This window comes from Panthera tigris, chromosome E3 (assembly GCF_018350195.1).
Source record: "Panthera tigris isolate Pti1 chromosome E3, P.tigris_Pti1_mat1.1, whole genome shotgun sequence".
Classification (NCBI taxonomy): Eukaryota; Metazoa; Chordata; class Mammalia; order Carnivora; family Felidae; genus Panthera; species Panthera tigris.
The window spans coordinates 24,585,063-24,609,032 of record NC_056675.1 but is presented as its reverse complement, the minus strand read 5'-3'; the positions used below and the strand labels follow the sequence as shown (position 1 = coordinate 24,609,032).

At 38.8% G+C, this 23,970-nt stretch overlaps 1 protein-coding gene across 4 annotated transcripts in view; it reads left to right on the top strand.

Moving 5' to 3' along the window:
- Nucleotides 1-23,684, top strand: part of LOC122234585 (phospholipid-transporting ATPase ABCA3-like) — a 106,521-nt gene extending 82,837 nt beyond the window's left edge. For 3 of the 4 annotated variants that reach the window (XM_042971563.1, XM_042971565.1, XM_042971564.1), the window contains exons 2-5: nt 8,466-8,653; nt 9,321-9,491; nt 9,859-10,049; nt 22,164-22,619. In XM_042971563.1, the coding sequence (XP_042827497.1) occupies nt 8,517-8,653; nt 9,321-9,491; nt 9,859-10,049; nt 22,164-22,264 (600 nt within the window). In that variant the 5' untranslated portion in view covers nt 8,466-8,516 and the 3' untranslated portion in view covers nt 22,265-22,619. The other variant, XR_006212424.1, reaches the window with a different exon arrangement.
- Nucleotides 23,685-23,970: the final 286 nt, after the last annotated feature.

Genomic DNA, 23,970 nt, shown 5'->3' with positions numbered 1-23,970 from the left:
TATATATTTGGGTGCTTCCAAATTCAGTGTATAGACATCCATTTCTCTTCCTGATAGATAGGCCCCATAATTATTATATAATGCCCTTCTTCATCTCTTGTTACAGCCTTTAATTTAAAGTCTAGTTTGTCTGATATAAGTATGGTTACTCCGGCTTTCTTTTGACTTCCAGTAGCATGATAGATAGTTCTCTATCCCCTCATTTTCAATCTGAAGGTGTCCTCAGACACCTTGTAGTGGATCTCTTGTAGACAACAAATAGATGGTTCTTGTTTTTTTTTATCCATTCTGATATCCTATGTCTTAAGGTTGGAGCATTTAGTCCATTTACATTCAGTGTTATTATTGAAATATATGGGTTTAGAGACATTATGATGTCTGTAGATTTCATGGTTGTAGTGATGCCTCTGGTACTCTGTGGTCCCTGCAACATTTCACTCACAGAATCCCCCTTGTAGGGCTGATTTAGTGGGGATGAATTCCTTCATTTTTTGTTTGTTGGGGAAAATTTTTATATCTCCTTCTATTCTGAATTACAGGCTTGCTGGATAAAGGATTCTTGGCTTCATATTTTTCCTATTCATCACATTGAAGATTTCCTGCCATTCCTTTCTGGGCTGCCAATTTTCAGTAGATAGGTCTGCTACTACCCTTATGTGTTTACCTTTGTATGTTAAGGCCCATTTATCCCTAGCTCCTTTCAGAATTCTCTCTTTGTCTTTGTATTTTGCCAGTTTCACTATGATATGTATGCAGATGAGTGATTCAAGTTACATATGAAGGAAGTTCTCTGTGCCTCTTGGATTTCAATGTCTGTTTCCTTCCCCATACTGGGGAAGTGTTCAGCTATGATTTTTTCAAGTACACCTGTTTTTTGTTTTATCTATTTGTCTGTCTGTTTGTTCTTCTCTTTTCTTTCTTTTCCTTTTTCTTTTTCTTTCTGCCTTCTCCTTTTCTTTTGGAATCAGGCTTATAGTTTCTGATTTGTTTTTGATTAATTTATTCCATATATATCTATATATATAGATATATATAGGTATATATATACATATAAATCTATACATATAATTTTTTCTGTTTTGTTTGTTTAATCAGGCATTTTTGCTCTATTCTTTTCATACGTTTTACCTATTTTCTTCTTTATTTTCCTTTCTTTCTCTCTAGATAAAGTCTTATAGTTCTTTTGGCTCTCTGCCTGTTCTTCTTTTCTCCCCTTTCATTTTTCCCTTTGTATGGGATCAGACTCCCCCTCCCTTTCCTTTTTCTTCCGGGGTTACTTCAACAAACAATTCAAAGCACCAGGGTTGAAGTCCCAACATTTCATCACTACAAGCAAGGAGGAGCCTTGCAGAGGACTGACCAATGCAGAGGAGCCAAAACACAATAACAGAGTGCACACAACACACTCCAAAAACTCTTTTCTGAAGTGCCAGGCCCTGAACAGCGTATGACCCCTTTTTAATATAGTAGTAGTTGCAAGTGAAGGAGACATAATGAGCTATTAAAACATGTAAAAGACAGAAACCTTGCCAAAATGATGAAATGGAAGAACTCTCTTCAAAAGAAAATTCAGGAAGAAATCACAGCCAGAGAAATTCTCAAAACAGATATAAACAATATATCTGAACAAGAATTTAGAATAACAGTCATAAGAAATAGCTGGGCTTGAGAAAAGCATAGAAGACAGCAGAGAATCTATTACTGCCAAGATTAAAAACCTAAGAAATAGTCACAATGAATTAAGAAATGCTATAAATGAGATGCAAACTAAACTAGATACAGTGACAGCAAGGTGGAAGAAGCAGAGAAAGAGTAGGTGAAATAGAAGATAAAATTATAGAAAATAATGATGAAGCTGAAAAAAAGGGGGGAAAGAAAATGGCTACATCATGAAGGGAGAATTAGAGAGCTAAGTGATTCCATAAAATGAAACAAAGTTCATATCATAGGAGTTCCGGAAAAAGAAGAGCGAGAGAAAGGGGCTATATTTGAACACATTATAGCTGAGAACTTCCCTATTATGCGAAAGGAAACAGGCATCCAAGTCCAAGAGCACAAAGAACTCCCTTCAAAATCAACAAAAACAGGTCAACACCATGACATATCATAGTGAAACTAGCAAAATACAAACAATAAGGAGAGAATTCTGAAAGCAGCTAGGGAAAAATGGTTCTTATCCTACAAGGGTAGGCACATGAGGGTAGTAGCAGACCTGTCGATTGAAACTTGGCAGGTGAGAAAGGAATGGCAGGAAATATTCAATGAGCTGAGTAGGAAAAATATGCATCCAAAAATCCTTTATCAAGCAAGGCTGTCATTCAGTATAGTAGGAGAGATGCAGAGTTTCCCAAACAAAAGCTAAAGCAGTTCATGATCACTAAACCAGCCCTGCAGGAGATTCTATGGGAGACACTGAGTGGAAAACAGCAAAGACTGCAAAGGACCTGAGACATCACCACAAACAACAAAACCTACAGATAACACAATGGCATTGAATCCATATCTTTCAGTAATCACTCTGAATGTAAGTGGACTAAATGCCCCCATCAAAAGACATAGGGTATCAGGGTGGATAAACACACACACACACACACACACACACACACACACACACACAAAAACCAAGATCCATCTCTATGCTGCCTACAAGAGATTCATTTTAGACCTGAGGACACCTATAGATGGAAAATGAGAGGATGGAGAAACATCTATCATGCTACTGGATGTCAGAAGGAAGCCGAAGTAGCCATACTTATATCAGACAAACTAGATTTTAAAACAAAGACTGTAACAAGAGATGAAGAAGGGCATTATATCACAATTAAAGGGGTCTGTCCACCAAGGAGAGCTAACAATTGTAAATGTTTATGCCCCCAGTGTGAAAGCACCCAAATATATAAATCAATTAATAATAAACATAACCAAAGTTATTGATAATAATAGCGTGATTGTAGGGGAATTTAATACTCCACTTACAACAATGGACAGATCATCTAAGCAGAAGATGAATGAGGAAACAACGACTCTGAATGATACATTGGAATAGATGGACTTAACTGATATATTCAGACCTTTTCATCCTAAAGCAGCAGAACACACATTCTTCTTGAGTGCACATGGAACATTCTCCAAAATGGATCACATAATGTGTCACAAAACAGCCTTCCACAAGTATAAAAAGACTGAGATCATACCATGCATATTTTCAGCTCACAACACTATGAAACTTAAAATCAATGACAAGAAAAAATTTGGAAAGCCCCCAACTACATGGAAGTTAAAGAACATCCTATTAAAGAATGAACAGGTTAACCAGGAAATTAAAGAAGAAATTTAAAAATATATGGAAGAAAATGAAAATGAAAACAAAATAGTCCAAATCCTTTGGGAAGCATCAAAGGCAGTCCTAAGAGGAAAATGCATTGCAATGCAGGCCTATATGAAGAAGCAAGAAATGTCCCAAGTAACCTTACAACTACAGGAATTAGAAAACCAGCAGCAAATAAAGCCCAAAGACAGCTAAAGAAGGGAAATAATAAAGATTAGAGCAGAAATAAATGATATAGAATCCAAAAAACAGAACAGATCAATGAAACTAAGAGTTGGTTTTTTGAAAAAAAAATAAACAAAATTGATAAACCTTTAGCCAGGCTTCTCAAAAAGAAGAGAGAGGACCCAAATATATAAAATCACAAATGAAAATGGATTTATTACAACCAATCCCTCAGAAATACAAGCAATTATCAGGGAATACTAGGAAAAATTATATGCCAACAAACTGGACAACCTGGGAGAAATGGACAAATTCCTAAACACCCACACACTACAAACCTCAAAAGGAAGAAACAGAAAATTTGAACAGACCCATAACTATGGGTGAAGAAATTGAATCTGTTATCAAAAATCTCTGAACAAATCAGAGTCCTGGACTAGATGGCTTCCCTGGAGAATTCTACCAGACATTTAAAGCAGAGTTAATACCTATCCTCCTCAAGCTATTCCAAAAAATAGAAATGGAAGGAAAACTTCTGGACTCATTCTATGAAACCAGCATTACTTTGATTCCCAAACCAGACAGAGACCAAACAAAAAAAGAGAACTGCAGGCCAATATCCCTGATGAACATGGATGCAAAAATTCTCAACAAGACACTAGCAAATCAAATTCAACAGCATATAAGAAGAATTATTCATCGTGATCAAGTGGGATTCATTCCTGGGCTGCTGGTTCAATATTTGCAAATCAATCAATGTGATACATCACATTAATAAAAGAAAGGATAAGAACCATATGACCCTGTTAATACAAACTCCTTCTTGTCTGACAGAGATTTAAAAAATTTTTTTTAATGTTTATTTATTTTTGACAGAGACAGAGACAGAATGCGAGTGGGTTAGGGGCAGAGAGAGAGGGAGACACAGAATCCGAAGCAGGCTCCAGGCTCCAAGCTGTCAGCACAGAGCCCGATGTGGGGCTCGAACTCACAGACTGTGAGATCATAACCTGAGCCGAAGTCAGATGCTCAACTGACTGAGCCACCCAGGCGCCCCATGGTCCTATTAATAGATACAGAAAAAGCATTTGACAAAATACAGCATTCTTTCTTAATAAAAACCCTCAAGAAATTTGTGATAGAAGGAACATAACATCATAAAAGCCATATATGAAATGCCCACAGCTAATATCATCCTCAATGGAGAAAAACTGAGAGCTTACCCCTGAGATCAGGAACATGACAGGGATATCCACTCTCACCACTGTTGTTTAACATGGTGTTGGAAGTCCTAGCCTCAGCAATCAGACAACAAAAAGAAAAGGCATACAAATTGGCAAAGAAGAAGTCAAACTTTCATTCTTCGCAGATGACATGATACTCTACATCAAAAACCTGAAAGACCAACAAAAACTACTAGAGCTGATACACAAATTCAGTAAAATCTTGGGATATAAAATCAATGTAGAGAAATCAGTTGCATTTCTATATCCCAATAATGAAGCAACAGAAAGAGATACCAGGGAATCAGTCCCATTTACAATTGAATCAAAAACCATAAAATACCTAGGAATAAGCCTAACCAAAGAGATAAAAGATATGTACACTGAAAACTATAGAAAGCATATGAAAGAAATTGAAGGAGACAAAAAGAAATGGTAAAAGATTACATGCTCATGGATTGGAAAAACAAATATTGTTAAAATGTCAATACTACCCAAAGGAATCTATACATTCAATGTAATCCCAATCAAAAGACCACCAGCATTCTTCACATAGCTAGAACAAACAATCCTAAAACTTGTATGGAACCACAAAGACTGTGAATATCCAAAGTAATGTTAAAAAAGAAAACCAAAGCTGGAGGTATCACAATCTTGGCCTCTACTACAAAGTTGCAATCATGAAGACATTATGGTATTGGGACAAAAACAGACACATAGACCAATGGAATAGAGAACTCAGAAATGGACCCACAAATATATGGCCAACTAATCTTGGACTAAGCAAGAGAAAGTATCCGATTGAAAAAAGACAGTCTCCTTAGCAAATGGTTCTGGAAGAACTTGACAGCAACATGCAGAAGAATGAAACTGGACCACTTTCTTACACTACATACAAAGATAAATTCAAAATGGATGAGAGACCTAAATGTGAGACAGGAAACCATCAAAATCCTACAGGAGAAAACAGGCAGTAACCTCTTTGACCTCGGCTGTAGCATCTTCTTACTTGACATGTCTCTGGAGGCAAGGGAAATAAGAGCAAAAATGAACTATTGGAATGTCATCAAGATGAAAATCTTCTCCACAGCAAAGGAAACAATCAATGAAACTAAAAGTCACCTGACAGAATGGGAGAAGATATTTACAAATGACATATCGGATAAAGGGTTAGTATCCAAAATCTATAATGAACTTATCAAACTCAACATCCGAAAAAAAAAAATCTAGTGAAGAAATGGGCAGAAGACATAAATAGACACTTCTCCAAAGAAGACATCCAGATGGCAAACAGACATATGAAAAGATGCTCAACATCACTCATTATCAGGGAAATACAAATCAAAACCACAAGGAGATACCACCCCAAACCAGTCAGAGAGGCTAAAATTAACAACTCAGGCAACAATACATGTTGGTGAGGACATGGAGGAAGGGGAACACTCTTGCACGGTCGGTGGAAATGCAAACTGGTTCAGCTACTCTGGAAGACAGTGTGGAGGTTCCTCAAAAAATTAAAAATAGAATTACCCTATGACCCCACAATTGCACTACTAGGAATTTATCCAAAGGATATATGAGTGCTTATTTGAAGGGCACGTGCACAATGTTTATAGCTGCACTATCAACAATAGCCAAATTATGGAAAGAGCCCAAATGTCCATCAACTAATGAATAGATTAAGAAGATGTGATTTATATGCACAATGGAATCCTACTCGGCAATGAAAAAGAATGAAATCTTGCTATTTGCCACTATGTGGATGGAACTAGAGGGTATTATGCTATGTGAATTAAGTCAGAGAAAGACAGATTTCACATGATTTCACTCATGCGGAATTTGAGAAACATAACAGATGATCATGGGGGAAGGGAAGGAAAAATAAGGTAAAAACAGAGAGGGAGACAAGCCATAAGAGACTCTTAAATAGAGAACAAACAGGGTTGTTGGGGTGGGGGAAATTGGTGATGGGCATTAAGGAGGGAACTTATTGGGATGAGCACTGGGTGTTATATGTTAAATGATGAATCACTGGGTTCTACTCCTGAAGCCACACCTACACTGTATGTTAACTAACAAGGAAGGGAGAGAGAGAGAGAGAGAGAGAGAGAGAGAGAGAGAGAGAGAAGTAAGAGAAGAAAGGAAGAAAGAAAGAAAGAAAGAAAGAAAGAAAGAAAGAAAGAAAGAAAGAAGAAAGTAAAAGAAAAGAAAAAAGGGAAAGAAGGAAGGGAGGGAGGCAGGGAGGAAGGAAAAGGAAGTCATTTTAAAGTCTTTGTGTAACAGATCTATCATCAGGTCTTACTCAGGGACAGTGTCTATTGATTTATTTTATTCCTTTGAATGGGCTCTACTTTCCGTTTTTTTTTGCATCTCTCTGATCAGAAGCAGAAATAAGCAGTCAGATTACAGGGTGCCCAATATTTGGAAGACAGGATCCCTTTTGCCCACCCTGCTCCACCTAGCTCTATGCAAGCTGCTCTAGAAACATGTCCTCAGATACTACCATAGTGCTGGGAATAGAGGATGGTAGGTGCTAGTGTGCTAAAAGCTAATTAAAACTAACTACAATTTATAGTCCATATCTGCCTCTGGAATTTCCAAGCTTGTAGTAGACTCCAGAGTTCCAAAATATTCTATTAGACAGCTTCTGCCTGTGTAATTGTTGTCTAGGTGGGGAGATAAATTGATGCTTCCTACTCTGCCATCTTCCCAGAATCCCCTGAATCTGTATTCTTTTTATATTGTTTTGAGTTAACTTCTTAATTGTTTAGTGGGCTTCTCAATGGATCACAGTATTTGTTGTTCAAAATAGTTTGCAAGATGTATTGGGTTCTCTAAAACACCTGAATTATGAGTGTAGGCTTAGAGATTTGTTTTAAAAATTGTAAAATAAACAAGTTTTTAAAATATTCATTATTTTTATTATTGGTTTTAACTTAGGTTTTAGTCAGCTATTTTGTCTGAATATTAGATAATTTTTATAATACATTATCTTTATCATCAATATATGACTGCAATAATAACTAGGATCCCAGTTCTACTCACCTACATCTTAAACGATGGTCATAATGTCATATTGTATATAATAGAGCTATGGAAGGCCCCAGTTACTGCACATCTATCTACTACCACTACCAAAAAGTAGGATGTCACTGAGCCGAACCTAGATGTTATTGTCCAAACCCCCTTCTTTGACAGTCTTTGCTTGATATCATAGCATCCCTTGAGACTAAACCAATGAAGACTTATTAGAGAAAATAAAGTCCCAAATTTCAAAAATATCCATCCAGTTATTAACACCGTACATCAAACTAGTGATTTAGATCTCTTTTACTTTTCAGGGTCATCAGATTTTCCTTTAGGTTTACAGTGAGTAAAGGTTGAGCCAATGGTAGGCTAACCACTTTCTAGCTCATTCAGCTTGTTCAGGTGAATATACTTATGTAAATCGGTACACTGCTATTTTGTAATTATTTTCCATGTATTTAACAGAGTAATTATGGCCCTTTATAGGGAAATAACATCATGACAGAAAAATCCATACTTTTGCACATTTGTAGATCCAGCACGTGACAATACCCTCTAGATGTAATGATTCCATAATTACTGGAGAAATTCTTTGGAAAAACTGTGGGTTCTAACCTTTTTAGACACATGGGCTGGAGAACTACAGGTCTTCTATATTATCTATATTTACCATATGCTCAATAAGATAGTTGAGTTGTGTTCATTGTTATTTCTTATTGCAGGTGAGGTAAAAAAATGGCTATTGACCACAGTTTGATGCCTTGCTGGATTACATGACTGGTCGGGAAATAATGGTCATGTATGCCATGTTGTGGGGGGTTCCTGAGAAGAAGATTAAACCATATGTGAATAAATCATTGCAATCACTGAATCTGGAACCCTATGCTGACAAGTTTATTTACACTTACAGGTGAGGTATTGTACTGGTGCTCTCATTGCAGCTAATATTGATGAGCCTCCTGTGTTTCTGCTCTTTGAAATGGGTGCCCACGGTTTAACCAGAGTTCCACTGACAAACAGAGGCAATGACTGTGAAGTGATCTAATGCCCTGGCAGTGTTTAGATGCCAGCAGTAAAGCAGACCTAGACAGTATCATATCTCCCCTTTGCAGAGATGAAACTAAAAATCCTGGTGCGATTAAAATTGTAGCCATTGAATTACAAAAGAGACCATTTTTCTACCTGTCTCTCCATATAGTTCTTTGTCTCTCAAATAAACACAGTGTAAGATTCTTTGCATTGGCCTGGCCACTATGTAGTTTATATATCTAGGAATCCCAATGAACCTCAAGAATAATAATACAAATTTCACTGATAATGTGGCTAAATTGATTTTGTAAACAAAAGTTACCCTTCTACATTTCAAATCATCTGGTTTTGGGTCTGGAGCCTTGGTTGAACCACATGTAATCAGCATTTTTAGTGTCTCTGCTTGTTCCCTGACTCAGCATTTTGGAAATAGGCAAATTATTTTCTGTAAATGTTGATATGTATTAAGTAGATGTTTTATGTATTAAGTTACTATAATGTATAGCCATCTCTGCTTCTGCTTTCTGTCTCCTTCCTTGACCATGAAGTGGAGGAAACAAACGTAGACTCACCACTGCCATTGCCCTAATCGGAAAGCCCTCGGCTATCTTCCTGGATGAGCCATCAACTAGCATGGACCCAGAGGCCTGGCATCTGCTTTGGAACACAGTGACAAAGACACGTGAAAGTGGCAAAGTCATCCTCATTACCTCTCACAGGTGTCGTTTTTCAGGAAGCTTGATTAAGGATTAGAAGTGTTTTCGTGGCTATGGGAGGGCATTATTTGGAGCTTGCAATATTGGACAGTGAACTTGCCTAAGCATGAGCTCCTCCTGAATCCTAGTGAGTGGAATGGCCAAGAATTCTCACTGAGAGGAGAAAGCAGAAAGTTTAGGATCTGTTCCATTTGAGAATTTAGTCCTCAACTACCTTGAACTTGAAAATATCTCCATTTCCCATGATATTAATGATGGGAAATGCACCTTCCAATTTTAGAGTCACAAAATACTGAAAATTTGAACTACAGGATGTTTTCTAATAGAGATCTTTACAGTCTTACATCATTCTGATGTCTTGTTTTGCTAGTATGGAGGAATGTGATGCCCTCTGTACCAGGCTGGTCATCATGGTGAAGGGAAAATTCATGTGCCTGGGCAGCCCTCAGCATCTCAAGAACAAGTTCAGCAGTATTTACATACTGAAGGCCAAGGTCAAGATTGATACAGATGAGAATAAATTAGAGAATTTTAAACAATATATTGCAGCATTTTTCCCAGGTAAATTAAGTTGGCTAGGCTAACTTTGTTAGACATGTGTTAAATCATATTAGTTGTTCTCACCATCCATATGGTGTGTGTCTCCAATAACTATTTCTTGTGAGTGATTGATATTTATTGATACTCCACATTGAGATCCTTTTGAATGTTTGTTCTTATAAAACTATTGTATCTGGTTGTGTTAAGAACTTTTCACACAAAAAAACACAGAAGTACAGTTGACCCTTGAACATCATGGGTTTGAATGGCATGGGTCAACTTATACATGGAATTTCTTTTCAGTAAGTACAGTATAGTACTATAAGTGTATTTTTTCTTGCTTATAGTTTTCTTAATAACATTTTCTTTTCTCTAGCTTACTTTATTGTAATAATACAACATATAATACATATAACATACAAAACATATGTTAATTTACTATGTTATCAGTAAGGGTTCTGGTCAACAGTAGGCTATTAGTGGAGGACCTGGGGAAGATGGCCACGTAGGAGGACTCTGGGCTCACTGAGTCCTGCTGATCGCTCAGATTCCACCTATACCTGCCTAAATAACCCAGAAAACTGCCAGAAGACTAGCAGAATGGACTCTCCGGAGCCAAGCACAGAAGAGAGGCCCTTGGAAGAGGGTAGGAAGGGCGGAGAAGCGGTGCACACTATACGGACTAGCAGGAGGGAGCCGGGGCAGAGGGGCAGCCCGCTGGCCAAGAGGAGCCCCCATTCTGGCTGGCAAAAGCGGAGGGGCCAGATGGAGTGTGTTCTGACAGCAAGCGGGACTTAACATCTGGAAGGTTAAAAGCTAACAGCTCTGCTCGGAGAACGGGAGGGCTGGAGGACAATGGGAGGGAGAGTTGCTGAGCCCCGGGACGACAGAGCTCAGTTTGGCGGGGAACAAAGGTGCTTGCCAGCGCCATCTCCCTCACCCATGCCCCAGCCAAAATCCCAAAGGGAACCAGTTCCTGCCAGGGAACTTGCTTGCACCATGCAAACGCCCAACGCTGTGCTTCTGCAGATCCACCCCTCCAGCAGCGGGTCTGACTCCCTCCCGCTGCCACAGGGCCCTTCCCAAAGCAGATCACAAAAGGAGAAGTGAGCTGAGCCTGCCCCTCCCGCCCCCATGCACCTTGCCTATCCACCTCAGCTAATACACCAGATCCCCAGCACCACAAGCCCGGCAGTGTGCAAGTAGCCCAGATGGGCCATGCCACCCCACAGTGAATCCCGCCCCTATGAGAGGGGAAGAGTAGGTACACACCAGTCTGACTGTGGCCCCAGCGGTGGGCTGGGGGCAGACATCAGGTCTGACTGTGGCCCCACCCACCAACTCCAGTTATTCAAGACAGCACAGGGGAAGTGCCCTGCAGGGCCGCACTACTCCAGGGACTATCCAAAATGATGAAACAGAAAATTCACCTCCAAAGAATCTCCAGGAAATAACAACAGCTAACGAACTGATCAAAAAGGATTTAAACAATATAACAGAAAGTGAATTTAGAATAATAGTAATGAAATTAATCGCTGGGCTTGAAAACAGTATAGAGGACAGAAGAGAATCTATTGCTACAGAGATCAAGGGACTAAGGAATAGTCAGGAGGAGCTAAATAATGCTATAAATGAGCTGCAAAATAAAATGGAGACAACCATGGCTTGGATTGAAGAGGCAGAGGAGAGAATAGGTGAACTACAAGATAAAATTATGGAAAAAGAAGAAGCTGAGAAAAAGAGAGATAAAAAAATCCAGGAGTATGAGGGGAAAGTTAGAGAACTAAGTGATGCACTAAAGAGAAATAATCTACGCATAATTGGTATTCCAGAGGAGGAAGAGAGAAGGAAAGGTGATGAAAGTGTACTTGAAGAAATCATAGCTGAGAACTTCCCCGATCTGGGGAAGGAAAAAGGCATTGAAATCCAAGAGGCACAGAGAACTCCCTTCAGACGTAACTTGAATTGATCTTCTGCACGACATATCATAGTGAAACTGGCAAAATACAAGGATCAAGAGAAAATTCTGAAAGCAGGGAGGGATAAACGTGCTCTAACATATAAAGGGAGACCTACAAGACTCATGACTGATCTCTCTTCTAAAAGTTGGCAGGCCAGAAAGGAATGGTAGGAGATCTTCAATGTGATGAACAGGAAAAAATATGCAGCCAAGAACCCTTTATCCAGCAAGTTTGTCATTTAGAATAGAAGGAGAGATAAAGGTCTTCCCAAACAAACAAAAACTGAAGGAATTCGTCACCACTAAACCAGACCTACAAGAGATCCTAAGGGGGATCCTGTGAGACAAAATACCAGAGACATCGCTACAAGCATAAAACATACGGACATCACAATGACTCTAAACCCATATCTTTCTATAATAACACTGAATGTAAATGGACTAACTGTGCCAACCAAAGACATAGGGTATCAGAATGGATAAAAAACAAGACCCATCTATTTGCTGTCTACAAGAGACTCATTTTAGACCTGAGGACACCTTCAGATTGAGAGCGAGGGGATGGAGAACTATTTATCATGCCACTGGAAGTCAGAATAAAGCTGGAGTAACCATACTTATCAGACAAACTAGACTTTAAATTAAAGGCTGTAACAAGAGATGAAGAAGGGCATTATATAATAATTACAGGGTCTATCCATCAGGAAGAGCTAACAATTATAAATGTCTATGCCCCGAATACGAAAGCCCCCAAATATATAAAACAATTACTCATAAACATAAGCAACCTTATGATAAGAATGTGGTAATTGCAGGGGACTTTAACACTCCACTTACAGAAATGGATAGATCATCTAGACACACGGTCAATAAAGAAACAAGGGCCCTGAATGATACATTGGATAAGATGGACTTGACAGATATATTTAGAACTCTGCATCCCAAAGCAACAGAATATACTTTCTTCTCGAGTGCACATGGAACATTCTGCAAGACAGATCACATACCAGGTCAAAAAACAGCCCTTCATAAGTATACAAGAATTGAAATCATACCATGCATACTTTCAGACCACAATGCTGTGAAGCTTGAAATCAACCACAGGAAAAAGTCTGGAAAACCACCAAAAGCATGGAGGTTAAAGAACACCCTACTAAAGAAATGAGTGGGTCAACCAGGCAATTAGAGAAGAAATTAAAAAATATATGGAAACAAACGAAAATGAAAATACAACAATCCAAATGCTTTGGGATGCAGCGAAGGCAGTCCTGAGAGGAAAATACATCGCAATCCAGGCCTATCTCAAGAAACAAGAAAAATCCCAAATACAAAATCTAACAGCACACCTAAAGGAAATAGAAGCAGAACAGCAAAGACAGCCTACACCCAGCAGAAGAAGAGAAATAATAAAGATCAGAGCAGAAATAAACAATATAGAATCTAAAAAAACTGTAGAGCAGATCAACGAAACCAAGAGTTGGTTTTTTGAAAAAATAAACAAAATTGATAAACCTCTAGCCAGGCTTCTCAAAAAGCAAAGGGAGATGACCCAAATAGATAAAATCAGGAATGAAAATGGAATTAGTACAACCAATCCCTCAGAGATACAAGCAATTATCAGGGAATACTAGGAAAAATTATATGCCAACAAATTGGACAACCTGGAAGAAATGGGCAAATTCCTAAACACCCACACACTTCCAAAACTCAATTAGGAGGAAATAGAAAGCTTGGACAGACCCATAACCAGCGAAGAAATTGAATCAGTTATAAAAAATCTCCCAACAAATGAGTCCAGGACCAGATGGCTTCCCAGGGGAGTTCTACCAGACGTTGAAAGCAGAGATAATACCTATCCTTCTCAACCTATTCCAAAAAAACAGAAAGGGAAGGAAAACTTCCAGACTCATTCTATGAAGCCAGTATTACTTTGATTCCTAAACCAGACAGAGACCCAGTAAAAAAAGAGTACTACAGGCCAAAATCCCTGATGAATATGGATGCAAAAATTCTCAATAAGATACTAGCAAATCGAATTCAACAGCATATAAAAAGAATTATTCACCACGATCAAATGGGATTCATTCCTGGGATGCAGGGCTGGTTCAGCATTCACAAATCAATCAACTTGATACATCACATTAATAAAAGAAAAGATGGGAACCATATGATCCTGTCAATCGATGCAGAAAAGGCATTTGACAAAATTCAGCATCCTTTCTTAATTAAAACCCTTCAGAAAGTCGGTATAGAAGGAACATACTTAAAGATCATAAAAGCAATTTATGAAAAGCCCACAGCTAACATCATCCTCAATGGGGAAAAACTGAGAGCTTTTTCCCTGAGATCAGGAACATTACAGGGATGTCCACTCTCACCGCTGTTGTTTAACATAGTGTTGGACGTGCTAGCATCAGCAATCAGACAACAAAAGGAAATCAAAGGCATCAAAATTAGCAAAGATGAAGTCAACCTTTCACTTTTTGCAGATGACATGATATTATACATGGAAAATCCGATAGACTCCACTGAAAGTCCGCTACAACTGATACATGAATTCAACAGAGTTGCAGGATACAAAATCAATGTACAGAAATCAGTCGCATTCTTATACACTAATAATGAAGCAACAGAAAGACAAATAAAGAAACTGATCCCATTCACAATTGCACCAAGAAGCATAAAATACCTAGGGATAAATCTAACCAAAGATGTAAAAGATCTGTATGCTGAAAACTATAGGAAGCTTATGAAGGAAATTGAAGAAGATATAAAGAAATGGAAAAACATTCCCTGCTCATGGATTGGAAGAATAAATATTGTCAAAATGTCAATACTACCCAAAGCTATCTACACATTCAGTGCAATCCCAATCAAAATTGCACCAGCATTCTTCTCAAAACTAGAACAAGCGATCCTAAAATTCATATGGAACCAAAAAAGGCCCCGAATAGCCAAAGTAATTTTGAAGAAGACCAAAGCAGGAGACATCACAGTCCCAGACTTTAGCCTCTACTACAAAGCTGTAATCATCAAGACAGCATGGTATTGGCACAAAAACAGACACATAGACCAATGGAATAGAATAGAGACTCCAGAATTGGACCCACGAAAGTATAGCCAACTCATCTTTGGCAAAGCAGGAAAGAATATCCAATGGAAAAAAGACAGTCTCTTTAACAAATGGTGCTGGGAGAACTGGAAAGCAACATGCAGAAGGTTGAAACTAGACCACTTTCTTACACCATTCACAAAAATAAACTCAAAATGGATAAAGGACCTGACTGTGAGACAGGAAACCATCAAAATCCTAGAGGAGAAAGCAGGAAACGACCTCTCTGACCTCAGTCGTAGCAATTTATTACTTGACACATCCCCAAAGGCAAGGGAATTAAAAGCAAAAATGAACCAATGGTACCTCATGAAGATAAAAAGCTTCTGCACAGCAAAGGAAACAATCAACAAAACTAAAAGGCAACCAATGGAATGGGAAAAGATATTTGCAAACGACATATCGGACAAAGGGCTAGTATCCAAAATCTATAAAGAGCTCACCAAACTCCACACCCAAAAAACAAATAACCCAGTGAAGAAATGGGCAGAAAACATGAGTAGACACTTCTCTAAAGAAGACATCTGGATGGCCAATAGGCACATGAAAAGATGCTCAACATCGCTCCTCATCAGGGAAATACAAATCAAAACCACACTCAGATATCACCTCATGCCAGTCAGAGTGACCAAAATGAACACATCAGGAGACTATAGATGCTGGCGAGGATGTGGAGAAACGGGAATCCTCTTGCACTGTTGGTGGGAATGCAAACTGGTGCAGCCACTCTGGAAAACAGTGTGGAGGTTCCTCAGAAAATTAAAAATAGACCTACCCTATGACCCAGCAGTAGCACTGCTAGGAATTTACCCAAGGGATACAGGAGTACTGATGCATAGGGGCACAATGTTTACAGCAGCACTCTCAACCATAGCCAAATTATGGAAAGAGCCTAAATGTCCATCAACTGATGAATGGATAAAGAAATTGTGGTTTATATACACAATGGAGTACTACGTGGCAATGAGAAAGATGAAATATGGCCCTTTGTAGCAACGTGGATGGAACTGGAGGGTGTGATGCTAAGTGAAATAAGCCATACAGAGAAAGACAGATACCATATGTTTTCACTCTTATGTGGATCCTGAGAAACTTAACAGAAACCCATCGGGGAGGGGAAGGGAAAAAAAGAGGTTAGAGTGGGAGAGAGCCAAAGCATAAGAGACTCTTAAAAACTGAGAACAATCTGAGGATTGATGGGGGGTGGGAGGGAGGGGAGGGTGGATGATGGGTATTGAGGAGGGCACCTTTTGGAATGAGCACTGGGTGTTGTATGGAAACCAATTTGACAATAAATTTCATATATTGGAAAAAAAACAGTAGGCTATTAGTAGTAAAATTTGGGGGGAGCTGAAAGTTATACACTAATCCTCACATTGTTCAAAGGTCAATAGTACTCACCAACCTTCTGTATATTAACTAGTAGGTCTGTTGTAGATTAGGCTGCCCATATGTTTATATATGTAAAGTCATATATTTTAGCATAATTCTCAATTATTTGCACATATAATCTAAGTCTGCTAGGGCTGCTATAATAAAATACCACACACTGTGTGACTTAAACTGCAGAAATTTATTTTTTCATAGTTCTCTGGCTAGAAGTCCAATATCAAGGTTTTAGCAAGTCTGGTTTCCTCTGAGGCCTCTTTCTTTGGCTGCTGATGGCTGCCTTCTTCCTTTGTCCTCATCCAGCCTTAGCTCTGTGTGCACCTTAGCTCTGGTGTCTCTTCCACTTCTAATAAGGACACTAGTTAAGAGTGGGTTGAGGCCCCATTCTTATAATCTCCATTAGTATTAATTACCTCCATAAAGGCCCTTTGTCCAAATACAATCACATTCGGGGTTAGGACTTCAGCATATGAATTTGGGAAGATACAGTTCAGTCTGTAAGATCTTTTAAGGTTTTTTCCTTGCACTAATAATGTAACTCTTTCTCTTTCTGTAAGAGCCAGGATATGGAATTGAGATTCAAATAAAAATCAGTAAGCTTTTCTCTCCTTTCAAGAGTAGCATGCTTCTACAAGCTAAATTCAATAAACATCTCTCTGACTATATGGTACAATACCAGAGAAAGCAACTATTTTTTTCTACCCTTTATTTCTCTTTCCTAAATATAAAGCATGGACCTAGCAAGACTTAATAATTCTGGTTTTTCACCTTAGTTTCCACCCTGCTATGCTGTACAAAATATCACAGAAGTTTCCACTGTGTGTCAGGCTGGGAAGTTAGAATGTTATCTTCTAAGCAATGGAAAATAGCATGATAGATTATGCAATAAGAATGAAGATCAGAAAATAGAAAGAAATGGATAGTAGATTACATCTTGGAAACATATATGTGGGAAATAGAATTACTTCAGTGGTGTTCATAGTCCATTAAAAAGTTGTTTTCACTTATGCATTCATTTGGTAAATATTTCTGAGTAGTACTTGTATCAGAGGTCTATTTGATGTGGTCCCTAAATCACCACAAAGAAAAGCTGCCACCAGAAAACCTTTCTGTGTGCTGTCCTAGAAACTTGCTCTACTTGAAGGAGGAACACTAAACACTGACACAAGACCTATCCCCAAGGATGTGGACACAAGAACTTTAATGGGAATATGGGTTTGAGGCACTTTCTTGTTTGAGGCACTTGTAAGGTGGTTGTTGCCCTGTTGTTCCTCGCATTATTTTGAACAAAAAGCTATTCAAATATGATATAATCCAAAAGAAACTGACATGGAACCCTTATACAAATATTGACTTTTAAAAAGATGGAATAAATATTACAAGCAAAGGCAGCTGGAATATCCACTTCTTTTTTTAAAAATTTTTAAACATTAATTCATTTTTGAGAGACAGAGACAGATTGTGAGTGGGGGAGGGGCAGAGAGAGAGGGAGACACAAGATCCAAAGCAGCCTCCAGGCTCTGAGCTGTCAGCACAGAGCCAAACTTGGGGATCGAACTCACAAACCATGAGATCATGACCTGAGCCAAAGTCAGACGCTCAACCAACTGAGCCACCAGGCACCACTGGAATATTCACGTCTATAATGGGCTTACCAGAGGAATGAGAAATATTTAGAGTAAATGGTTCCATGAAAGAAAATACTAAATCACATTAGGAAGGGCTAAGAAATTAGATGACTAGACAACAAAGAGATATGGAAAGACAACTGACAGCTTTTTTTTTAAGTAAACATTTCAGGGGTGCCTGAGTGCCTCAGTCGGTTAAGTGTCCAACTTCAGCTCAGGTCATGTTCTCATGGTTCACAGGTTCAAGCCCCACAACAGGCTCTGTGCTGACAGCTCAGAGCCTGGAGTCTGCTTCGGAGTCTGTGTCTCCCTCTCTGTCTGCCCTTCCCCTGCTCGTGCTCTCTCTCTCTCTCGAAAATAAATAAAACATTTTTAAAAAGTAAACATTTCAGAAATAATTAGGTATCAGGAACAAATAGTGTAGGAAGTTCAAGGGAAATGGGGATTGGAATGGAGAAAAAGAGGAAAACACCAAACAAAAATATAAACAAGCACTTGAGAGACATTCAGAAAGAAGGAAGGGAATGTTAATACAGTACAATCATAAAAGTAGTCCACGAAGAAAAAATGTCACAGAATAGAATAAATACTAAAAATTTTCAGGAAAATTTCCTAAACTAAAACACAACCTAATTGAAAAGGCAACGAGACACCCCCCAAAAAACTTACCTCAAATCATTAATGCCAATGAATTCTCACTTGGGTGCCACCTTACAAGGATCACTGAGGAATCTATGGGGCTTTTACCATTGTGGATCACATAGGAACAGAGAAGGTAGGTGGTGCTTAAAGCAAGCAGCATCCAGATCTTGGCAGACCACATTCCTACTTGTACTGGCATTGGAGCAGAGATTCCACTCTGTGGGTGTGCCTGTCTGCAGAGCTGAGCTGGTACTACGTCTGGCCTGGGAGCAGGAGCGTACTTCTGCCTGATTTGGGTCCCCAGCCAAAAAGCTGTGCCAGATATGTAGCCCATTCTACAGCTCTGCTAGCCAGAGAAGTAAATGCAAAGTCCTGACCAACTGCTAAGCATAGCCTCCAGTCTTGCCCAACTAGGAAGCCAGGAAGCCATGGAGCCTACCCTACAGCTATACTTTCATCGGTGCCTAATCAGAGATTCCAGCCAGTAGCTCTGCCCAGCTGCAGAGCTGAACCAGTGGCCCTATCTGACCAGTGAACTCAGTGGGCCGTCTGCCTTATTTGGATCCCAACAATGAAGCACAGCCAGTAGCTTACTAGATTATAAAGGCCAGCCTTCAGTCTTGCCCAACTTTGGGAAACAGTCATGCCCCTGCATAATTTTAGAGCACAGTCTAGGCCTTATCTGACTGTTAGGCCCTGCTTGTGGCTCCACCAGAACACAGAGATCAGATGGTAGCGTCAACCTGTTAGAGAGCACAGCCTGAGGCCTCCCCTAGACAAGAGCAATGGGGCTTAGTCCCTGGCCCTGAACAATTGTGGAGTCCAAACAGTGGCACCACCCTTCTAGGGGTACAGAACCCAGTTAATGGCACTGCTAGACCGTGGAGCACAGCCAGTAGTCCTGCCCAATCAGGGAGCCTACCCAGTAGCCCTGCTTGAACACAGAGCTCAATGGGCAGGCCAATCAACCAATGGAACACAGACAGCCACTGCCCTTCCCCTCACCTTAGAGCACAAGTGTTCGACCCAACCAAACCAAGACCCTGATAACAAGCACTCTCTGCCCTTGGAAGCTACCACGTAAAAACAGTCTAGTACCTTAAGTTGATGGATGAAGATCTGTCCCTGATAAAGTAAACCTGTAAAGTCTAGGAGACTATTCATTCAAATGTGCAGGTACAAACACAAGGACCACAGAGAATCAGGTAAACATGATGCCACCAAAAGAAACTAATAAATCTTCAACAATCGACCCTAAAGAGAGATCTGTGAAATATCTGACAAAGAATTTAGAATAATCCTTTTAAAGAGGCTTAGTGAACAACAAAAACACACAGAAAGACAGGTAAGCAAAATCAGTTGCATGAACAAAATGAAAAATACAGAAATTGACACCATCAAACAAATCCTAGAGCTGAAAAATACAATGACTGAACTGGAGAATTCAATAGAGAGCTTCAGCAACAGACTCAACCAAGCAGAAGAAACAATCAGTAAAATATGAGGTATGTCATTTGAAATTACCCAGTCAGAGATGCAAAAAAGAATGATAAAAAATGGGGGAAAAAAAGCCTACAGGACTTAGGGGACACTGTAACAGAAACAATTATAGGCATTATGGGAATTCCAGAAGAGAAGAGAACAAGAAATAGAAAGTCTATTTAAAAAAATAATGTCAGAAAACATTTCAAACTTGGGGAGGGATATTGATGTACATATTCCTGGGGCCCAAGGGACCCCAAATAGTTGAATTAGAAAAACGTTAACTGAGAAACACATTTTAATACATTTCTCAAATGTCAAAAACAAAAGATAATTTTGAAAACGCAAGAGAAAAGTGATTGTCATACAAGGGAAACCCCTATAAGATTCCTTAAAAGAAGCTTTGCAGACTAAGAGAAAGTGAGATTATATATTCAAAATATTGGGAAAAAAATATCTGTCAACCAAGAATAATACACCTGGCAGAGCTGTCCTCCAGAAAGGAAGGCCAGAAAAGATTTAAACTTTATTAAACTATCCAACCAAAAGAGATTGGCAGAATGGATAAAAAACATGGACCCATAATTTTTATACATTTGGAGTCCCAGATGGAGAACTCCCGGACTCTTTGGGCTCAGAGGAACTAATTTTTTCCTCTCCATTCCTTAAAACAAAATTTAAACCTACCTAAGGCCCCACACTGAACTCAGTTCAGTTTTAGTTGGATCCAGTCCAACCCTGGACCCAGTTTGGTTGAAGACAGAGAACTAATAATGTTTAAGTCAGACCTTGTTCAACTCCAGACTCAGTCTGGTAAAAGAAAAGGTCAAATGAAGTCGGAGAGCTCGTGACACAATACTGAGGAGCTCAGATATCCAATAGGAACATACACAGACTTTCAGGCACAGTGTGAAAGTAAATGAGTGCAAAGGGCTCATTGAGTACCTATGCCTGTTTGATCTTTGCTCCCAGGGCCACTGGGGGGCTCTTTTGGATCCAGTTCTATCACCAGAACTATTAAAAGATAAACTGGTGCATATTACAATTTTCAAGAGTTCATTAGAACATATATCAATTCTAATTGGGCAGCTCCAAACTAAAGGTCATGAGGAGGATTCCACAAACAGGAGCTAAGGGAGAGGTTTATACAGAAAAAAACCTGTGGATAATCAAGGAAATATTTGATTAAGCAGTTGCCTTATTTGAGAAAAACTAGCTGGTTATTTGTGGCTATCTTTTCTTGAGTTTCATTTTCTTAGATTTGAGTGCATTTACTCTGGCTTGGGTTTTGATTTACTTATGTAGCCTACCAAGGAATTAGACCCACCTCAGTCTCATGACTTCTTTAATTACTTTAACATATATTTTAAAAACAATTTTAACCCCGATGAATTTAATTAGTAATAGTTTGCAAATATGCAGTGCTAAGAATAAACACATCTATTTGTTCTTAATTTGAAATGGATGCCCCCTGACCTTCCCTCTCATTCCACCAGTGGGTTCTTATTCACCTGTAAAAGAAATAACACGTGGCCTGACTTTGGGGATTTATATGTGTGATTTCCTATTTCATGTGAGAATAGAAATCCTTGTCCTGCTGCACTCCCCAGCAAACATAGTGTACATGCATACATACTCATACAACCAGAATGAAAATCCTTTCAGTTCATATTCTCAAAACTTGGTTTGTAGTAACAAAAATTTCAGAAGGTTCAGGTTTTACATTGTACATATGAAGTAATAATTTTTTGGTGACTGAAGCCTGCTGAAATAATTAACCGTGTTACGTATACTAAAAGGTTGGCCTTTGGATTATGTCCCTCTTTTATTTGAGACCTCTATTGTGTATAATCAAGTTGGTGTAGCAATATTTTAGAACTTGAAAATTAAATCTGTAAGATTATTTATCTTTCTTTTCCTAGGTAGGGAATTAAAACACGAACATCAAGGGCTCCTTAACTACTACATTCCCAGCAAGAACAATGCCTGGGCAAAGGCGAATGTTGAAACCATGCTCTTCTAATATTACATGTTAAGAAAGTCCTAATGATGGGAAATATTTGGGACTCTCATGTGGAATGGGAGCCTGATATTATAGAATTAGCAGAGACCTTAGGTTGCTTTTCAGTGGTTCCTAGAGTTTAATTGCTTCAGATTTCTACCTTTAAATCCCATTTTTTGTCCCTCTCAAAAAAATGGGGACAGGGAACTGCTTCCTCACAGATTATCAATGATTTATTCTGTCACTTTCTCATCTCCCCTTTCTGTGCTTTTTGTCTTCCAACAATAACTTGGTAGGAGTTGGAAGAAATGATAGAGAGGCTCATCTGGGTTGGGCACTGGAGGGGATGGCTGCAATGTTAACTGTACTTTTTTGTTGTTGTTGATAAAGATGTTTGATGTTTTGGAGAAAGCTAACGTGAAATTCGATTTAGAAGACTACCCCATCACTCAGATAACGCTGGAACAAGTCTTCCTGACCTTTGCTAACTCAGCGAACATTGGAGTTGATTGAAAAAAAAGGTACAATGAGATTCACTTCTAACTAGTGACATTTACTATGTCTTCTGTAGTACTCTTTACTAAGCCTGGATACATAGAGGGGCATATCTGTATGTGTACATCTTAGTGTATATATATTTATGTAATAAAGATTCCCCCTAAGGAGACTATTTGTCACTCTTTTTTTTTTGTAGGTTTACATGGCCTATACAAATCTAAAGACATTTGGTAAAACTCCTGTTTTCTATGCTAGAAACATGAAGGAGCAGCATTTTTCAGGGTGAGAACAAGGACTTATTCCTGAGTATTTTGAATGTCTGAACAGAAACATCCAATAATGATAGAGCTGCCACATGGGACAACATGAAGAGCAAAAGCTTTATGTTTTACCAGCTGAGTTAAACATAAGAGGATCATAAAGCCTGGGTCAAAAAATCATCTTTCCCATAGATACACACACACACACACCAGTTTTATAACAAAAAGAGTAATTAAAATCAGTATCAAAGTTTATGGTGATAAGTTGGATTATTTTTCAAAATTCAAACCAAGATTCTACATTTGTCTACATTTGTAAGAGAATCTTTGCATCAAGAACATTTAGAGTCCAAGAAAGGAAGCAAAAACATTCTTTAAAAATAGTGTGTTTATTTTCCTACCCTTGCCCAACTCTCTGATTAAGAAGGAACAAAGGACAAATAAGGTGTAGAGGAAACAGAGTTCTGATTCTTGTTTGGGCACATGGCGTCCCCCTTAAACAGAGACAGAGGGAGAGAGGGAGAGAGAGAGAAAGCTAATCAGTTCTCTAGATTCTTGGGCAGATGAGCAGAAGGGAGGATGATTCTCCTGAAATTACAAGATGGAAAAAGTCACTGAAGCTGTTCTATTTTGGGGTTGTTTGGGGATAAAGGTTTTTATATCCTCATTTGGATACTGTGAGTAATAAAGTGATATCCAGAAACTATTCTGTTTTATTGTTTTTAGCTGTAAAATAACTTTCTGTGGTTTCCAACCAATACTACCCATAGATCTCTGACATGTGATTTCAGTTATTGCAAAAGTTGTTTCCCAGGCTGGCCATCTTTAAAAAGGGAGAGGAACCTCACTTGATTAAGCTCTTAGTTGCATCTCATCTCCCAGTAGTCTTTATTAATGATCCCTTTAAAAAATTCCTTTAGTCAGGTAGTCTTTTTCACTGACTCTGCCTATTTCTCAACCCACCTTTAA